Source organism: Xiphophorus maculatus, chromosome 23 (genome assembly GCF_002775205.1).
Source record: "Xiphophorus maculatus strain JP 163 A chromosome 23, X_maculatus-5.0-male, whole genome shotgun sequence".
In the NCBI taxonomy this organism is placed as follows: domain Eukaryota; kingdom Metazoa; phylum Chordata; class Actinopteri; order Cyprinodontiformes; family Poeciliidae; genus Xiphophorus; species Xiphophorus maculatus.
Window position 1 is genome coordinate 6,068,259 of NC_036465.1, and position 16,639 is coordinate 6,084,897.

A 16,639-nucleotide genomic window follows, 5' to 3' on the forward strand; every position below is an offset into this window, starting at 1 on the left:
ATGACCTTTAGCGCTTATTGCTGCTGTCTTTTGAAAATTATGCGGACAGATTTTTGTGTCAACAATACAATAAGGTGCTTTGCAAAACCGTGCTGAGTTCAATTATTCTGCGAGCAACTGAATGAGTTGGTTTCACCTCTAAAGTTTACTTCTGGCATCTTCCTGGAACAAGTGTGAACGACTGCCATCACAATACAGAAACATGAATATGATATAAACAGATTACTAACGTAGAACGATGAAATTATAATAGACGAATCATAAATCACTATGTTCATTTGACTCATCACTTTCCATTTATGCATCATCTGCAACTATTGTTGAAAATGTTTGTGTTTTCTTGGTTTTTCTTTACATAGAAGGTACTCCTGGCACAATGCTTCTGTGTTTAGTTACATTTCTTTTCTAGAATAAACCAGTGATGAAGTTAAGTTTAGCCATAGTAAGTATATTTTTTTTCCTATAGAAAGTATTCTTTGCACAGTGCTTCTGTACTTGGCCATGCTTTCTTCAATGCAGATAAAGACATTGATGGGCTACTGCTGGAATTTCGATTGTGTTCTCTTTTTTAACTCAACGTTCCATTTCCTTTAGTGTTTAGCTTTTACCCTATTCTGGATAAAAACCTACATAGTTTATGACTGCCATTAAATTTGTTCCCCCTTTTGAAAACTTTTTTTTTCTCGTTTCTCCACTGAAAGTACTCTGGAAGTAGTGCTCCTGTGTTTAGTCATGTCACTTTTCTGGAATAGCTATAAACTAAGGAGTTGTTTCCATTACCTTTGTGTTCTCTCTTTGAATTTGTATTGAAACTGTTTACAACCCAACACTCATGGTTTTTAAACTTACTAGTATTATATGATCAACTGAACATGGTGGTATTGTAAATTGGATTTAAATGGGTGGTACTAAGGAAATGATGTTTCTTTTCAGGAAATCATTACAAAATGTATCAAAAATAAATGTCTTCCCTAGTACCAAACCATGAATATTCAACTACTCTTCAGGCCCAATTGCAGATTAGAAATATTTTCAAAAAGATCTTTAGATTTCATAAAATTTAAACAATTTTAGATTCAAGCAATCCAGCCTCTGTCAGAAGAGAGAAAGTAAGTCAGAAAGTTAGGATGTAGAAGGCAAAAGGGCAAAACACAGAGGGGAATATGCTCCACAACCTGCAAAGGTGAATGCACCCATCACATTCTTGAAAGGGTAAAATAAATAAATAAATAAATGACAGCACTACAGTCCAACAAGCAGCTTCCTTTCCAGTTGGAATGTCACCTTAGTGACACTGCTCCAGAAGAAGCACAAGAAGAAGAAAAGAGGAAGCTCACGCCACATCCTCATGTGTCCTCTCCTGTTCCCATCAACAGCTTAGCAGCACACGCAAGCTGCTCACCTCAAGCCCGTGGCAAAGTGACTCAGATGAAGGGAAGAGAAAAAAACGACCAAAACCGGCACAGAATGCTGAGCTGGTTTCTCAGCTCATGAAGACGAATGGCTGTTACGTGCTTAGATGTATTATGGGAAACAATTTGTTTTAGATTATCCTAGATCTCCTTGAAGAAGAGTTATGATGGGGATACACTTTGTTTTGCTGCTACACATGAACCTTACTCCCATACTTCTGGCATGGGAGTAAGGTTCAACCCATTTCTATGGGTTGTTTGTCATAAAAAGGTTATGGTGAAATTGGTGCAATCTGTTGCTTGAGGCCCCATGGATGACGAGGGGTTTTCTGGTGTAAATTGCTCTCAGCTATACTGTCTATATGGACACTAGCAGAGTGAGCTGTAAAACCCAAAAATAATTACTGAGTCTCTGCTACAGAATCTATGATGCTGTTGCAACTTCAACTGAGACTCATTCCTTTGGGCAATTTTTTGACTTAACCAGTCAAACTTTGGGTCAAGAGACATTTCTAAAATTGCAGCTACCTTCTGCAGTTGTGTTTGATGTAATATTTGCAACAAATCTATGTTTCATTTTTATCTTTGATTTAACTTTACAAATCTGGCCTTATGTGGTTTAATTGAAACAGAAAAGTAGCTTCGGTCACATTAATATTTAGCACATTAGTATTTTCTTATAACCAAATTTAAATAAATTCAAGAACAGATGAGATACAAGGTCAAAGAGATATTACCTTCACAGGTCATCAGCTCCAAAAAGTGGTCTACACTTCAAAATGAAAACCTTTCTTCAAAGACAAGGGGATCAAAAGTTTTCCACAGTGATGTGAAAGACTCATTGGCAGATATCACAAATGCAACATATAGCTTTAAAAAAAAAAAAAAAAAATTAACAATGACAGCGCTCCCATCTCTACAGGAGGCAAAGCCTGATTAAAGGATTCACGCAAGAGAATAAAAAAAAAAAAACTTAAAGGTATACATTATCAACCCCAACTTCAAACATTAACATCAAAGCTTGCTCCTGTGGAGTTATTGCAATCTTCTCTCTGCCACCAAGTGTCCAAAATACCCTAATGCAACCTAATATTTCTGTCTTTGAGAGTTCTACCTAGCCTCATGTGACAATTCAAGAACTGCGCCTTCAGGTAATTTTGTCAAACCTTGTGTAGAGACACACAGAATAAGGTAAAGCCATGTTTCAATCCCACCGCTGCCACTCAGAGCCTCTTTGATTCAAAACAGCATCAGCAGCAAGCTCCTCCGTTTCTCAGCCCATCTGTGGCAAATTAGAAAAGAGTCCTCACTTCAAAAGAAATCTCAGAGCACTGAAACGAACTGACCTTTTCAGGGAAAATGCAAGTCAAATCAGAGCTCAGCAGAGAGAGACGGGGGAGTGTTTGCTCAGGGCAGTCCTCTCTTTTACCTCTTATCTGCCCGTTTGAGCTCAAACTGAAACAAATGGCAGGGAAAGAAAGGGCTTTGTTGCTGTAGCGACGAGTGACAGCTAGGTTTGTTTTACAGCTCTGCCCGTTAAAACAGATCTTAAGTAAAATCATAGAGGATCTGGGAGGTGAGAAAAAGACCTGGAACATCAGTCAAACCTCTGACATTTACCGTCAACGGAAAGCCATTTTCAAATCGCACACCAGAACCACCAGGCTAAGTTCACGTTATGTAAAGTCCAAAAAGATTTGGATTTCTGCTTGTTTTCTGCTTTTCAGAGATTACAAGAAAACATTTCATCTTCATCAATCAGATTAAAACTTTTCTTTGATTACTTTTAAATATCTGCTAATCTATTAAGAGTAGTTACTCTTAAGATCTTTTGGTTGAATCCCGGCATGTATCGACCTTGCATTCATACAACAGCCCATGTAAGGTACAGGTTTGTGCATAATTAGGGGTTTTCTAATTAACGGACCAGGCCTAAATTCTTAGCAGCAGCACCTTTGATGAGAAAACACACCTACACCCCTGCTGACTTTACCACATGTGGAGAATGAGCTTTTAAACATCAGACAGTAGAGAAACAAAGTGACAGCAGTGTTAAGGAATCAGCAGTCCTGACTCGATGGTAATCAATAGCAATCCTTGAACTATTAGAGGCCTATTACAGGGAAGCGTGTTCTGCTGCCTGAAAACAGGACAGGAATGAGAACATGTAGTTCTCGGCATGCACTCGTGAGCACAAGTGGAGAAGACATGTGGTTGTTAGGCTGCTGACTTTAATTTCCATTGACTCGCCACCTCTCCCACCAAACCGATTCCCGGAAGCAAACGCACACTTGCATGCAATGCTGCAAACAAGCCAGCTCTGAAGGACATGCGGGCTCCTTCAGATGCACAGCCAATCAAATATTAGTCCAGAAGAAGAGAAACAAAGGCCAGCATTGATAAAAACACAAACATGAAGACATTTATGCAGATAATCAGATGAATACCTTCCACAAAGACATAATACATTAGAGCTTCTGCTCTGATGAGGATCGACTGAATGCAGCTGGAAAATCACGTCGAACAACAATCTTTTTTTTTTTTAATCATTTTGTTTCCATGAGAATAACGTCTTCTTTTTACCTCACACTTGAAACAAGCATAGTATTACCTACTGAGAGACTGACTGCAGTTCGACGTCTGATACAGAGAAATGCTTACTGGTGCCTGAAACTGTTGAAAGAATATAGGAGTTTCATCTCCATCAGCTTGACACGTTGTCCAGCAAAAATAAGCCACATAGTGGGTGGCTGAGTACTTTATTTTCACATCAATTTGTCTTTTTATTTTTTAAAGAGTGCAACAAATATTCTTAAATTATGTGTTCATCAGATTAACTCATCTAAAATATTGATGAAACCAATTTATTTGAGACACAAAAAAAAGAATGACCTCCCCACAAGGTCGTTAATATAAATACAAATTTGTTGTTAATAACTCACATGGTTAAATAAAGGGCAACTAAATAAAAGCCCCCTAATTGAAAAAGGGCCAATGATATTGTTTTTTAATTATGTTCCTTTATTTATTTCTGGTTATTTCTGTTTCCGATACAATTAGAAAAGATCAATACATAAAAATCATTTTAGGAAAATACAAGAAAGCTTTGATGTTTAGAAGTAAAATATTAAGGAATGCAAGATAATTTTAGTCATTTGCACAGTTTGTTAAGGTTATATTCACACTTCACTCTCACTTACTCTACTTAAACTACCATTGGGGTGTGAGAGGCTGCAGTTATATCAAAGTGCTTTTCTTCAAAACTTTAAAAGTATATTTTCTGGTTTTGGAGCTGAAAGTCTAGAAAAATTTTTACTGCAGTTTAAACACATTTTTGGTTGGTTACTCAAGAGAATATGTTGATCCAAAACACCTTTTGCATTCAAAAATAACAGCGTCTTCGCAGATGTGGAAGATGTTCATGTCATTTATACTATTGCACTTTTGTAGCATTATGGATGATGGGCTGTGAGCTTTGTGCTTCGAAAAAGATGACTGGTTCTGCTCAACTTTAGCTTGGAGCAAAGAGAGGCTATCATTTCTGAAATTAAGGCCTACTGGTCCAACCAGAGGATGGCTCTGACATAAATGAGCTCAGGCTCAGATAAGAAGACGACATTGCTGGATTTGAACTGAGAAACACACTTTCACTTCTGTCAGGTTCTCAGGGATGGGCAAATGAGGTTTTAAGAGGATTGTGGAAAGTTATGCAACTTTTAAAGCCTGGATTACCCTTGACAGAGAATCAGCAGGGACAAGACCTAAAACAATTTTACCAATTAGCCATCTTATATGTCCAGTCATGTTTGAAGATGCATATTCTTTTATAAAAGAACACAATTAAAACTCTGCTCCTCCATTAACAAAATGTTTGACAGCAAGAAAAACAAAGTCCTGATACAAACATCAGATGTAGTTTGCATTTGTCCTTTTAGCCTTTCTAACCACCAAATGACATGCATGCCAACTTAGATGCACAGTTTAATTTGGTACAAGACTTTGTTTAAGTCACACAACTGCATAATTACCATCATCATCAAACAAATCATAAAGCTATGAATATTTTTAGGTGTTTTGTTGTCAGAACTTTTTATCTGTTTTCAAATCTACATAACCCCAATGGAAAATTGCAGACTAATGCAATACAGAATACATGAATTGTTTTAACACATGAATTGTTTTTTTTTTCCATTGGTGTCAGAGGGGCTATGCATATGCACGGAACTGAATTGGACATTGCATCAGACTGTGACTTTATATCGTCATCTGAGACAAAAAATCTGAATATTCCTGTTTTAATTTATAGAAATTGGCCACAAAAAGCAATAGCAAGGATTTTGTTTGAAAGTAGGACCGATGCACTTCTGATTAAAATAAGTGTAATACTTTTAAACTTTGTAGACTTTTGAGATCTACAAGCTGATGGAGGGCCCTGCTATAAAAACGATCAGAAAACTGATGTACAATGTAGTAAAAGTATCTGACAGGGAAGGAAGAAAATTCACATTACATCAACACCTTCTACTGATACACAATAATCAAACACCTTGGCATCTCCACTACACAAACGTTTACAATATCAACTCAAAACTTAAAACTTATTACATTTCAGCCGCCTTAGATAAAAGTTGCAGCAAAGCACAGGGAAGGGAATCCTGCATGTCTCAGATTAATGATTGGGTTATCATCAGTGGTTCCTGAATCTGATTTTATAGAAAAACTTAAACCAGTCAGAAAGGTGGTCTGAAAAAAAAAAATTCATCAAAAATAATTTATTTTACACAGACCACAGTTTAGTTCTCTTTAAACCTCGTCTCTCAAATGCATTTCATTTATTTTTTCCTTTAAGTCCATTCTTTGATCAATTTGCCTGATCTGTGGGCAAATACAGATGAAAATACAAGCAGGGCTCTTCCAAGTGCTCTGGACTTGTGGGATCACCTGGAAGTAATTGGTCACAAAGGGGCTTGCTGAAGTCGCTCAATACTTCTCCCTCACCCATTTAGGTAAAGAGGTCAATCAGCTAAAAACTCTCCTCAATGAGGAATGAAAGGCTGCTTTTATTTTACACTCAAACCAACAACCTTCTGAGAACACATCCGTTTTTTTTCCTTAAGAGCGTTTCAGCTAAAGTGAAGAGGGGGTTGTTGAAAGGAGGCGCCGATCTTAAAAGCTTCAAGACTTCAACACTTTGAGGTGTTCATCACAAACAATCAGCTTTGTTTGCTGAGTAAAACAGAAAACTGACTGTCTTTGCTCCTATTTGGTTTAATAGACCTAACGGGAAAAAAAAAAAATCCAACAACAGGAATAAAGAGAAAACTGCCTCAGAAGTAGTAAGAGAAAGTAAGTGTGATTCAATGTTCTTGATGGAAATACAGAACGCTCGAGAGGAGTCACTGAACATGCTCGAGCATTTTGCAAGGCACAGTACTTCAAGGGAAAACTTCTCCATCAAAATATGAAACTATTCCACTCAGACTAGTGAGTGGAATCACACTGTGACTTTGTAAATTACTTATTGTGGCAGTAACAATAAAAACTGGTCATAAATGTCTTGTAAGCAGCTCAAAGTGACTGTTGGCTTATTTTATGAAAAGAAAAAAATATTCTTAATCGTTTAAATAATAAAATAGTCATTTTAAGATGCAAAAGATGACTTTCAGATAGGAGTGCACCGATTGCAGTTTTCTGGCTGATCGCTGATTACCGATGTTTAAAAAGCCTGACCTGCCGATATCAGTTTTTTTTTTTTGTCTGAAATGTTGTTAAATATAGCAAGAAAGTCGTTGAGTTGATAACAGTGAGGTAAATATTGTTACCTGCAAACAAATAAACATGACCTGCTGGGCCAGTATATCAGTCAAGCATCTCTCAAGGGAGAGCAGAAGAGGACAGTAGTTGATTTTTAGACCTTTGCTCAGGTGAAGGAGTGGGGGATAAGATCAGGTTCATATGCAAGTATTGGCCTATCACCAATCCCAAAAATGAGGGAATCGTCACTGATAAACAAATCTGTCCACCCCTAAAATTAAGAATAAAATAACAGAGTTCCTACATGTGATGATGACCAGAAGGGTGCGAAGCAGAAGATCGACCGGCTTCTCCCATCTCTCCGGCACGCGGGCCAAAACCTGCGGGATGAGGATTTCTGCAGGGACGTAGAACTGCAGGGCGAAAGTGATGAATATGCCAAAACAATACAGGAGTTTTACTGCCTGGTACGTCCTGCAAGCAGACAGAAAACCAGCACAAATATTACCACAAAACCTCAATTTTCCTTAAAAATAATGACACACAAAATAAAAGTTATATACTCTATGATGTGTAGTTTTTATAAACATCACTTGGTCTCTGCTTTCCTTTTAAGACAGATGCTGCTAATTACAATCTTTGAGTTTTCAACCTCATTGAACAGCCAATCTATTCCACTAAAACACAACATCAGTCCAGTCACAAAAGCCACTTCAATGGGCGTCGCTCTCCTGCAGCTGTGATGATAGCAACAAGTAATGAGTAAACAAATTCTGTCTGAGACTTCAGTTCCACTTTTGTTACTGCGGGCACGCTTCCATCAGAGGGAACCAGACTGATGGCCAGAAAAATGACACCTTTGTTTCTGAAATGCTGATTATCCAGCTAACTTTATTTATAATTACCGAGGGTTTCTCATTAGCTTTTACGGCGGTCTGTGCTGAACTTTGGGGAAAATAAAAGTTTCAAGTAAAACTTTGTTTTATACCACAGAAATGTGGTAATGTTAATAACATAATGTCAATGTTACCATTACTGCCAGGATAATTTATTCCCCAGGGTAGAGGGGCTTTACAGGGATCTCTGATCAGAGATCTAACGTTAAAATTACACCAGGTTGTCCAAACTGTTGACATATTTCCATCACCTTATTTATTTTATCTAGGCACGTCACTAAAAGCAAGTTCTCAGGGTTAAACAAGGTCAGCATTCCCAAAGTAAAGACCTACAAAGCAATTTGTGTTATGTTAATGTAAAATGTTTCCTCTCTTAAACTAAACAAACATTTCATATCATATTAGACTCTGTTAAAAACTGTGGATCGGATCTTTTACTGCAGATAAAAGGAAAAGAGCAGCGCATACTTTAAGTTCTCTAAACTTCTTGTTATCTTACCAGCAGTTTGGCAGGTTTAAAGTGATGCTGCCGCCGATGTGCTCTCCAAAACACATGTACCCTATGGTGCCGAGGCTGATGTAGAGGAACGTGACGATGCCCATACCCAGATACAAAACCTGGGTGAATTTCTGCGACCGCTGCATGTTATTTTCCAGAGGGAGGACCTTCCAATGCACAAAGACACAAACAAGGCAGGAAAATTAAAACGATTGCTCAGCAGGTGAAAACCCAGTGAACATGTTTTTGGAGTCTGCTTATAATCAGTTACTTATCAGGTTGTGATCTCTTGATTTCAGCATCTGGACATTACAGGAAAGCCCAAATTTGCATTGACATTTCAGGAAAAGCCTATGGCTCCATTTCATGGCATTCAACATGTTCAAAAGCATTATATTCATCCCTTCATACTGTGCTGGTGGCAAGGGAAACAAATGAAGGTTTTGTTTTCGTATCCACAGCTCCCACAGAGACCTATGTGATCAGCAGGCTTTACAAAAAAAAAGATACAAACATTTGGGCCTGTGATCTTGTCCTCTAGATATTTTTGCCAGGATCACATCCAATTAAAATCCCAAACAAGGCTTTGGCAGAAGAATCTAACACATGTGGACACACCACATGCCTGTGTATTTGAACAAAACCAGGGTTACTTATAGTCACCATGAACAAAGAAAGTCCAATATGTTTCAACTGTCAGTATTTGGGCATCAGGAAATAATGATCTGGCATTAGGTTCTAGGATTATTTTTGTGGATGGCGCAAGCAGCAACATTTTTCTGTTGCCCTATCAGTGGACCATGTTGTGTGATGCCAGTAGTTCCAGTTTACCCATAATGTTATTCTATGGACCTACCACTAAAGGAGGTCTGGAAATGGTGCAGTACAGGTCAGTTGTATGGGTCGTTTTTACACTGGAAATAGACAAACGAGCGTACCAAACAGCACCGACCCATGTCATACTGCTTAGTGGAAACGAGGTATTAATGTCTCACCACAGACCTTCAACCTGATTGGCATGTATACTTTAACTAACTCATTTGTTTGGGCTCTTGGTCCCATTGAAGATGTTGGGCCAGTCTTCACTTGGACAGATCATTTTGTTCTTTTATGCTAGAATACAAGGCAGTTCAAGGTTAATTTCATGGCTGCCAAATCCTCACCTTTCAATCACAATATCTGATGAATAAGATTTACCATAAATAAGATTGATCAAATATTTATCTTATCAAGTCTTATTTGACAATAATATTTGTTCTTAGGGTTTTTTGGAATTATGATCAGACATCTTCACTTCAGCCCCATCTGGACAATGGAAATGGTTCCAGAAGTCCTGTTGTTCAGGCAACATCTACCTGAATGAACATAAGAGTAAATGCTCCTCACCTTTTTGTAAAGTTATTTTAACTACAGTCAGGTGAAAAAGCTGTGCGCAACATGCAATTACTTATTTAGAGACTCTTGAAGGCTGGTCAGAAATGTGATGCAACAGTTGAAACATGACAGAAAAGAAATGCTGCTGAACTCAAACGATGACAAAGGAATAATAATCTGGTTTCAAAATGCCACAAAGCACTAAGAAGTGTTTAAAAGTGAATTCTGAGGTTTTAGTTTTTCGGATACAAATAAGCATTTTTAATGATTTTATGAATATCAGGGATATCATTATTATTTGTACTTCTATTGGCATCAAACTGCGATGAATGGTATATTCTGAAACTTTCAATCAGAACCAGCATGACCTTGTTTAGCAATCTGAGCTACAGTCTTGTCTGGACAGCTGTAAATCAGGAAATCCTAACAAAGGCTGCAGTTTTAAAAATGTTCTGACCCAGTTACCTTCACATCACAATCTGGACCATGTCATTCTCACATTTGATTATATCTTCCTGCTTTTAACACATAAACTTTAACACACAATCTCCATTAGCTGTGTATAGAAAAAAGCAGCGTTGTTCACATGTCACTACTCACAATGTTACTCTGGTTGGTACATTTGTAATCATAAAACAGCACTTTGAAAAAAAAAAACAAAAAACAATTTTTCCTATTCCTGTGTTCTAAACAGATGATAGTATAGATAAATAATAGATGTGGTTGCATAAAATACCTGAAGCAGATAAAAATTTGAAGCATTTCTTATCATTCTTTGACTCTGTCATCACGACTTGGTCACTCACCACGCCAATCCCTTCAAAGGCAAAGATGGCCGTCCCAAAAAACAGAGGGTAGTCCTTGGCTCTGCCGACTGTTGGTAGATCAATAGGAAGCGTGATGTTCTGTTAGGGTAAAATAAAAAAAAAGAAAAGAAAGATTAACGGTTTACTTCAGGCATGTCCGGGCATTTGATATCATCTTTCAAAGGCTTTCTGGATGCTAATTAGTGATTCATTATGGTCAAATACCATACAACTGTTTTATATCTACCCAAATCAAATCTGCAGTCAAGGGGTCCTCTCCGCAGATTACCGGCAGTCACGTTAGAATAAGACCTTGTGCAAGGAGGACGCCCCACCTTATGACAGCTGAACTCATTTGATGGCTGAAGCCTGCAAATTACCTTTGCTTGTAGCAATTATTTAACACAATTACTCTGCTCTGTTTGCAGCAGCAGCAAAAAAAAAAAAAAAAAATCTGGATAATATATGAGGAACTCTTAATACTTGTTAAAAAAGTCAACAGGGAGAATGACAGATGATGCTAGCTATTAAACATGTTCTCTGTCAGTGAAGGACAATTTTGCATTGAAAGTAGGGCAGAAAGAAGAATCGGGTTAATAATGATGAACAGATTATTGAAATAATCATAAACTAACTTAGAAATCAATTAATTGTTAACTGTATCATCTATAGACCCAAAAAAAGTATTTAAGCCAAAACTGTACAAAAAAATGACACATTTTGCATTCAAGATAAAAAAATAATCATTTATCTGTAAATATGTTCTACCCAGAACTCCTCAAGTGGTACAGTTTTAGCTTCACCTAGTTTAAATTCTGTAAAAATAAAAATCTATTTCGCACCTTTTGATGTCCAATTATTAATCGGTTAATCAAAGACAAAACAAAAATCAAAAACTAGACAGGAGATTAGCCGTGTAATGCATTAATTGATTTTCACAAGTTGATGTCAGAAGCGTTTTTTAGCTGCTTTTACTACAAATGATAAAGCCTACACTAAGGCAATGCTATGTTGTTGCATTTCTGGCAAAAAACTAATACATTTTCAAAAATAATTTAAATATTTATTTGTATCTTTTAATGTATTTCTAATCTTCCATAAAAAAATATTTAAGTGGTTACATGAAAAAAAAAAAAAAAAAAAATCAGCAGAATGTGCCAATTTCTTTATCCCATTAATTGATTATTAAAATAATCTATAGATTAATTGACAATTAGTTGCAGCCCTAATTCAAAAATATTTCCCGTTATACAGCAACTCTGATCTCACTTGGGTTAAAACTCCTCAAATGAATGAACATTGATTTATCACTTCATATTTATATCATTAAATACAAAATAGGGAGGGTTCTTCAGTGTAACAAGAACATGTCAACAAATATGAACTATAAAGAAGTGAAAATGAGCAACTGAGAAAGTAAATGTAAAACTTCATGTAGTCAGTGTCCTTCAGTTTTGCTGAACTTTGTTGATGCAGATCCAGCTTATGGGTCACATATCTCAGTCCCAAATCTTTGTGAGGTTTCTGATGCAAGAAATTGCTTCGTCTCAAGGCAAGGCCATTCCTCGGCGAACACGAGTACTATATATCTGCAAAGCAGGATGATGAAATGGTCGAAGGCCAGGAAACATGTAATCTGGAGACTCTTGTCTTTACTGGTTGTTCTGTTATTCAAAAAAAAGCTCAAAATCCAATTGGCTTAGCAACGACAAAGCCGGACAGCGGAGAGAGACGGAAAACTGGGAGCTTATTGTGTTCGGAAGAAAAGTTTCATGAACAAAAGTTCAAGTTGAAGTATTGATTCTAATGCAATCACAAAAATATTGATCTTTTCTTCCTATAGGCTAAAAGATGAGTCATATTATCGCACACAGAATACTATTGTATCGGCACCAGCAGAGTGAAAAAAAAAAATCCACGTTCCCCTACACCAACAAACTTAATGACATTCTCATTGATCTGGATATATCTTGCTGTTTAGGAATCAAGATATTAAATCACTGCAATATTTACTTTGTGGCTGTTTCCCAAAGAAAGTTAGGCTCTTAGGTTTCATTTGAATGAAACTGAAAGCTTTCAGAAAGAGGGACGTTTTAATGTTGGTTAAATGGTTGATCCAGATTTGAGAGGGGGAAATAATCAGAGAATAGTTTTAAGTAAACAAACATAACATGAGCAGCTGAGAGATGTACAATAATTATTTTTGAGACCTTCAGAATAAGAATGAAAACAAAACTGAACAAAATGTCCTTCAAAGCAGCAGTCAATACGTTCCTGCGACTTCACTAAAAAAAAAAAAACATTTGCAGATAGAGGATAAAAGAATAAGATTAAATTTCTGTGATTAGAGCACATCAGTTTTCCTCCTAATGGACTAAAACATTCTTCTCATCATGTGGGAATAATATAATCATACTCTCTAAATTAGCTTAGATTTGACATTTTTTAAGTCTGGAAAAGTAAAATAATGATTTAATTGACAAGGAGGCAAGCTGAACAGGCATATTTCCTCCATAATCATGTTGGAAATCAGCTTGTGAAAACGCATCTACACAAAGCTGCTGGAATTGTTGCCTCAATTCCAAGTATGACATTTTCTGATTCTGTGCTTCAGTTTGAAAATAAAGTTTAAATCAGGACACCATTGATCTGATTATGAAGAGTGAATAGACTATATTTCTGCATGGAATGCCTTTTTATCTCAAAATAAATAATAAATTAAAGTTTGTACAAAGGCATTTACTGAATTATGCAGATTTCTACAGACTTTAACCTTTTTTAATCATTTTACTTACACGATCATAAAAGCAAATATATGCTGGAGGCTTAAAGGAAAGTAAAGCTTGTATCCAACAGAAAATAAAAAGTTTAAAACCCACCTGTTTGCATCAAAGCTTATGTCCATAACCTTTTCTAGATTTTTTTTAAGTGTGTGGTCAGGGAAAAAAATTAAATTTTCAGTTTATATGCCTTTTATGAAAAAGAAAACATTAAAAATCTCATTTTTAGCATCTGGTCTGCTAACAGCAAAGGGAAAATTGAGAGGAAACTCAAAACATTTTCTTTAAAATAATCATTTGAATTTTCCTTCTATTCAAGCTGAAAGGTCTTTGGGGACAAATTGTATTAGATAATGAATGAGTTTAATCTACAGCTATTATTTTAAGACTAGTTATTTAAATCTAAACAGACACAATCAAGTCCATTCTGAAGCAGATGGGTGGAGGATGTCTGGGTCCTGTGAGAGTCCTGAAAGGATTCATCTTCCAGCAGAACCTCCACTGATCCTCATGACTCGAGGGAATGCATATACCAGAAACCCGAAATGAGGCCAAGATATGCAAATCCTGGCATCTCCTGACAATCTGCGTTTACAGCGGCGATGCAACTGCAACGCCTGCACAGATGAGTCAGTGTGAGAATTTTCTGTCACATGCCGTTTCAAACTAAGATTGATTTGTTTGTCTTCCACATGTGTAAACATAGCCCAGAGAGTCAGCTGCCATAAAGATTACATGAATCATAACGGGAGATAAAAGATAAATGAGGTGGTTACCATGAGGGAGTAGATGTAGATCAGAACCAGACTCAGGGTCATGACCAGGTTTGCAAGGAGAGATAAGGGAGCCAAGAACTTCAGGTTGGGGGTGAAAACCAGGAGGATGAAGAAGGGCAGGAAGAAGAGCATGTAGATCCGGGAGTCGAAACTGGGAACCAGGACATTCGTCTGGTTGGTGTGGTTCACCTGGCAGCTGAAGGTGGTGGCATTGGCTGCTTCCACAACCTGGGAAACAAAACAAAAAGTGATTCAAAAACAAGTCAAAGAAATGCCTTCTATACAAAAAACAAGTCAAAAAGCAAAATGTTAAACCAGGAACAAATAATTGTACTTTTCTCCCAAAGAAATACAGAAAAAAAAAAAAAACAAAGAAAAACTACAAACCCTGAAGAACTATTGATGAATAATGCTTTGGCAGTCCAATCCAAATCTAATCTAAAAATATAAACTGCATTGTATGTCTTCAAGAATGGTACCTCTCTTAGACAATTAACGAAAGGATGCTACCCTCTAGTGGTGAGAAGACACACAACAAGAATTAAACACCATGCTTCTTCATCAGAAACATCAGTGGTTATCATACTGAAGCATTTTTCACTAGTTCCTAAAGATTTTAACAAAATGATCAAGCATTGATTTCTAAAGACTGTTAAAAAAAATTCCAGACAAAAAATCGATTTGTAGTGAAAAGTTCAGAAGTCAAAGGTGAACTCATTCCTGTGACGTCACGGCGACCATATTTCATCACACGCTTTTGAGAAAAGGAGATAAAAAGTTGAGACCTTTGAACAAGTTTACTTGATTACATTCAGATTTTCCTCAACTGAATGTTAATCCCTTAACAACCAGGATGAAATCTAAACATGTGAGCAGGAAAATGGGCACACATTAAGATGTTTTATAATGTTTTCTACTGATGAGGACAATGTAATGTATTTGTTAAAGCTAAAGGGATAAATATTACATAAATGAGTGAGAGTGTGAGGATATTTGTAATTATTATTGTTTTATAATGCAAAATCCGAACATTCTTTGTAACCTGAAGAGGAATTCAACCAGCATTTCCTGGGTTTTTCCACCACATCCTGCTGTTAAGGCAAAGCCAATAGCCGTTACTGACCTTCTAACTTGTATAACCTTTGAATGATAGGATCTGTTTGCAGATCCTTTCAAACTGTGTAAACTTCCATTCTAAGTAAAGGTGTCTTTGTTTGACCCGAGAGAACCTAAAGTTTTGAATCTGAGTAAAGAGATCCAGCTCTGTATGTCTACATTTCTGCTCTTTCTAATCCAGTAGTCCAGGTGGTTTAATATCAGCGGACAAGGTGACCTGAAATGTCATGCCGACAGGGCAAATATTATCCTCAAATATTCTCAAGTGGGACCAGCAGGAGAGACAGTTCTGAATGTAAAAGCAGGTGTTGTAAGGTGTGTAAGTGTGTGAGCGTTCAGGACCTGCTTGACGTTGTCACTAAGGAAAACGAAGTAGACGCAACAGAAGCCGATCTGAGTGATGATGAGGAACAAGTTCACCGTCCGACTGAGAAACAAGAGACAGAGGAGGAGAACACAGTCAGATGTTAACAGCTGTTATTTACCAAGTTTAAAGCTTTCACAACTTTAGACGATCTTTGTTTTGCTTGGACTAACTAAATTTAGTTTGTTACATTTGTTTTACTCTTCAAAAACACAAGGACAATAACTACATTATTTTTGCAAAAACACTTTAAAACTACAAATAAATTTCAAGATAAGATTTTGCTGAAACCTTGGAAGACAATAAAAATAATAAACAGTGTAATAAGGTATTCTAATTTTTCTAGTAGCATGAACTACCACTTCTTTTCTGTTTTCAGTAAAAGTAATTATATTTACATCATGTTCAACATTTTGTTACAAATTTTATACTTAAATACCATGAAACCATAGTAATTCTCCTGAGGTTTATGCCTAAAACAAATCATTTTTATTATGCACTAACAAATAAACCCTAGATTTTAGAAGGGAATAGAAGAGTGTGTGCGCTCTCTTTTCAACATACATCTGCTTATTTCATTATTTTATTTTCACTGACTTTAATCAAAGTTTTCTGATGAGAAAGTACATTTATTTTTTGTCTAATAGGAAAACCTTGCCTGGGATATTTTTCTGGGTTTGAGTAAAGATATCAACATCGTAACTGATTGTTTTTCCTCTCACCTTCCCCATCGTGAACGGCTCCTCAGCCATGACACGTTTTCCATCCCATACTGCATCACCTCTCCATAGGTCATAGACGGCCGGTTCAACCTAGGAAAAACAGCAAATGGAGCAAGAAAGTGAAAACTAAATGTAGAAAA

General features: G+C 36.7%; 1 protein-coding gene across 1 annotated transcript in view; it reads right to left on the bottom strand.

Annotated features, from left to right (window-relative positions):
* LOC102228387 (proton-coupled amino acid transporter 1-like) overlaps positions 1-16,639 on the bottom strand; it is a 38,200-nt gene that overhangs the window by 13,040 nt on the left and 8,521 nt on the right. Inside the window, exons 6-11 of the mRNA XM_005808632.3 lie at positions 16,500-16,589; positions 15,756-15,840; positions 14,298-14,525; positions 10,742-10,840; positions 8,562-8,728; positions 7,471-7,640 (exon numbers count right to left, since the gene is read on the bottom strand). Of these exons, the coding sequence (XP_005808689.1) occupies positions 7,471-7,640; positions 8,562-8,728; positions 10,742-10,840; positions 14,298-14,525; positions 15,756-15,840; positions 16,500-16,589 (839 nt within the window). The remainder of the gene's footprint in view (positions 1-7,470; positions 7,641-8,561; positions 8,729-10,741; positions 10,841-14,297; positions 14,526-15,755; positions 15,841-16,499; positions 16,590-16,639) is intronic.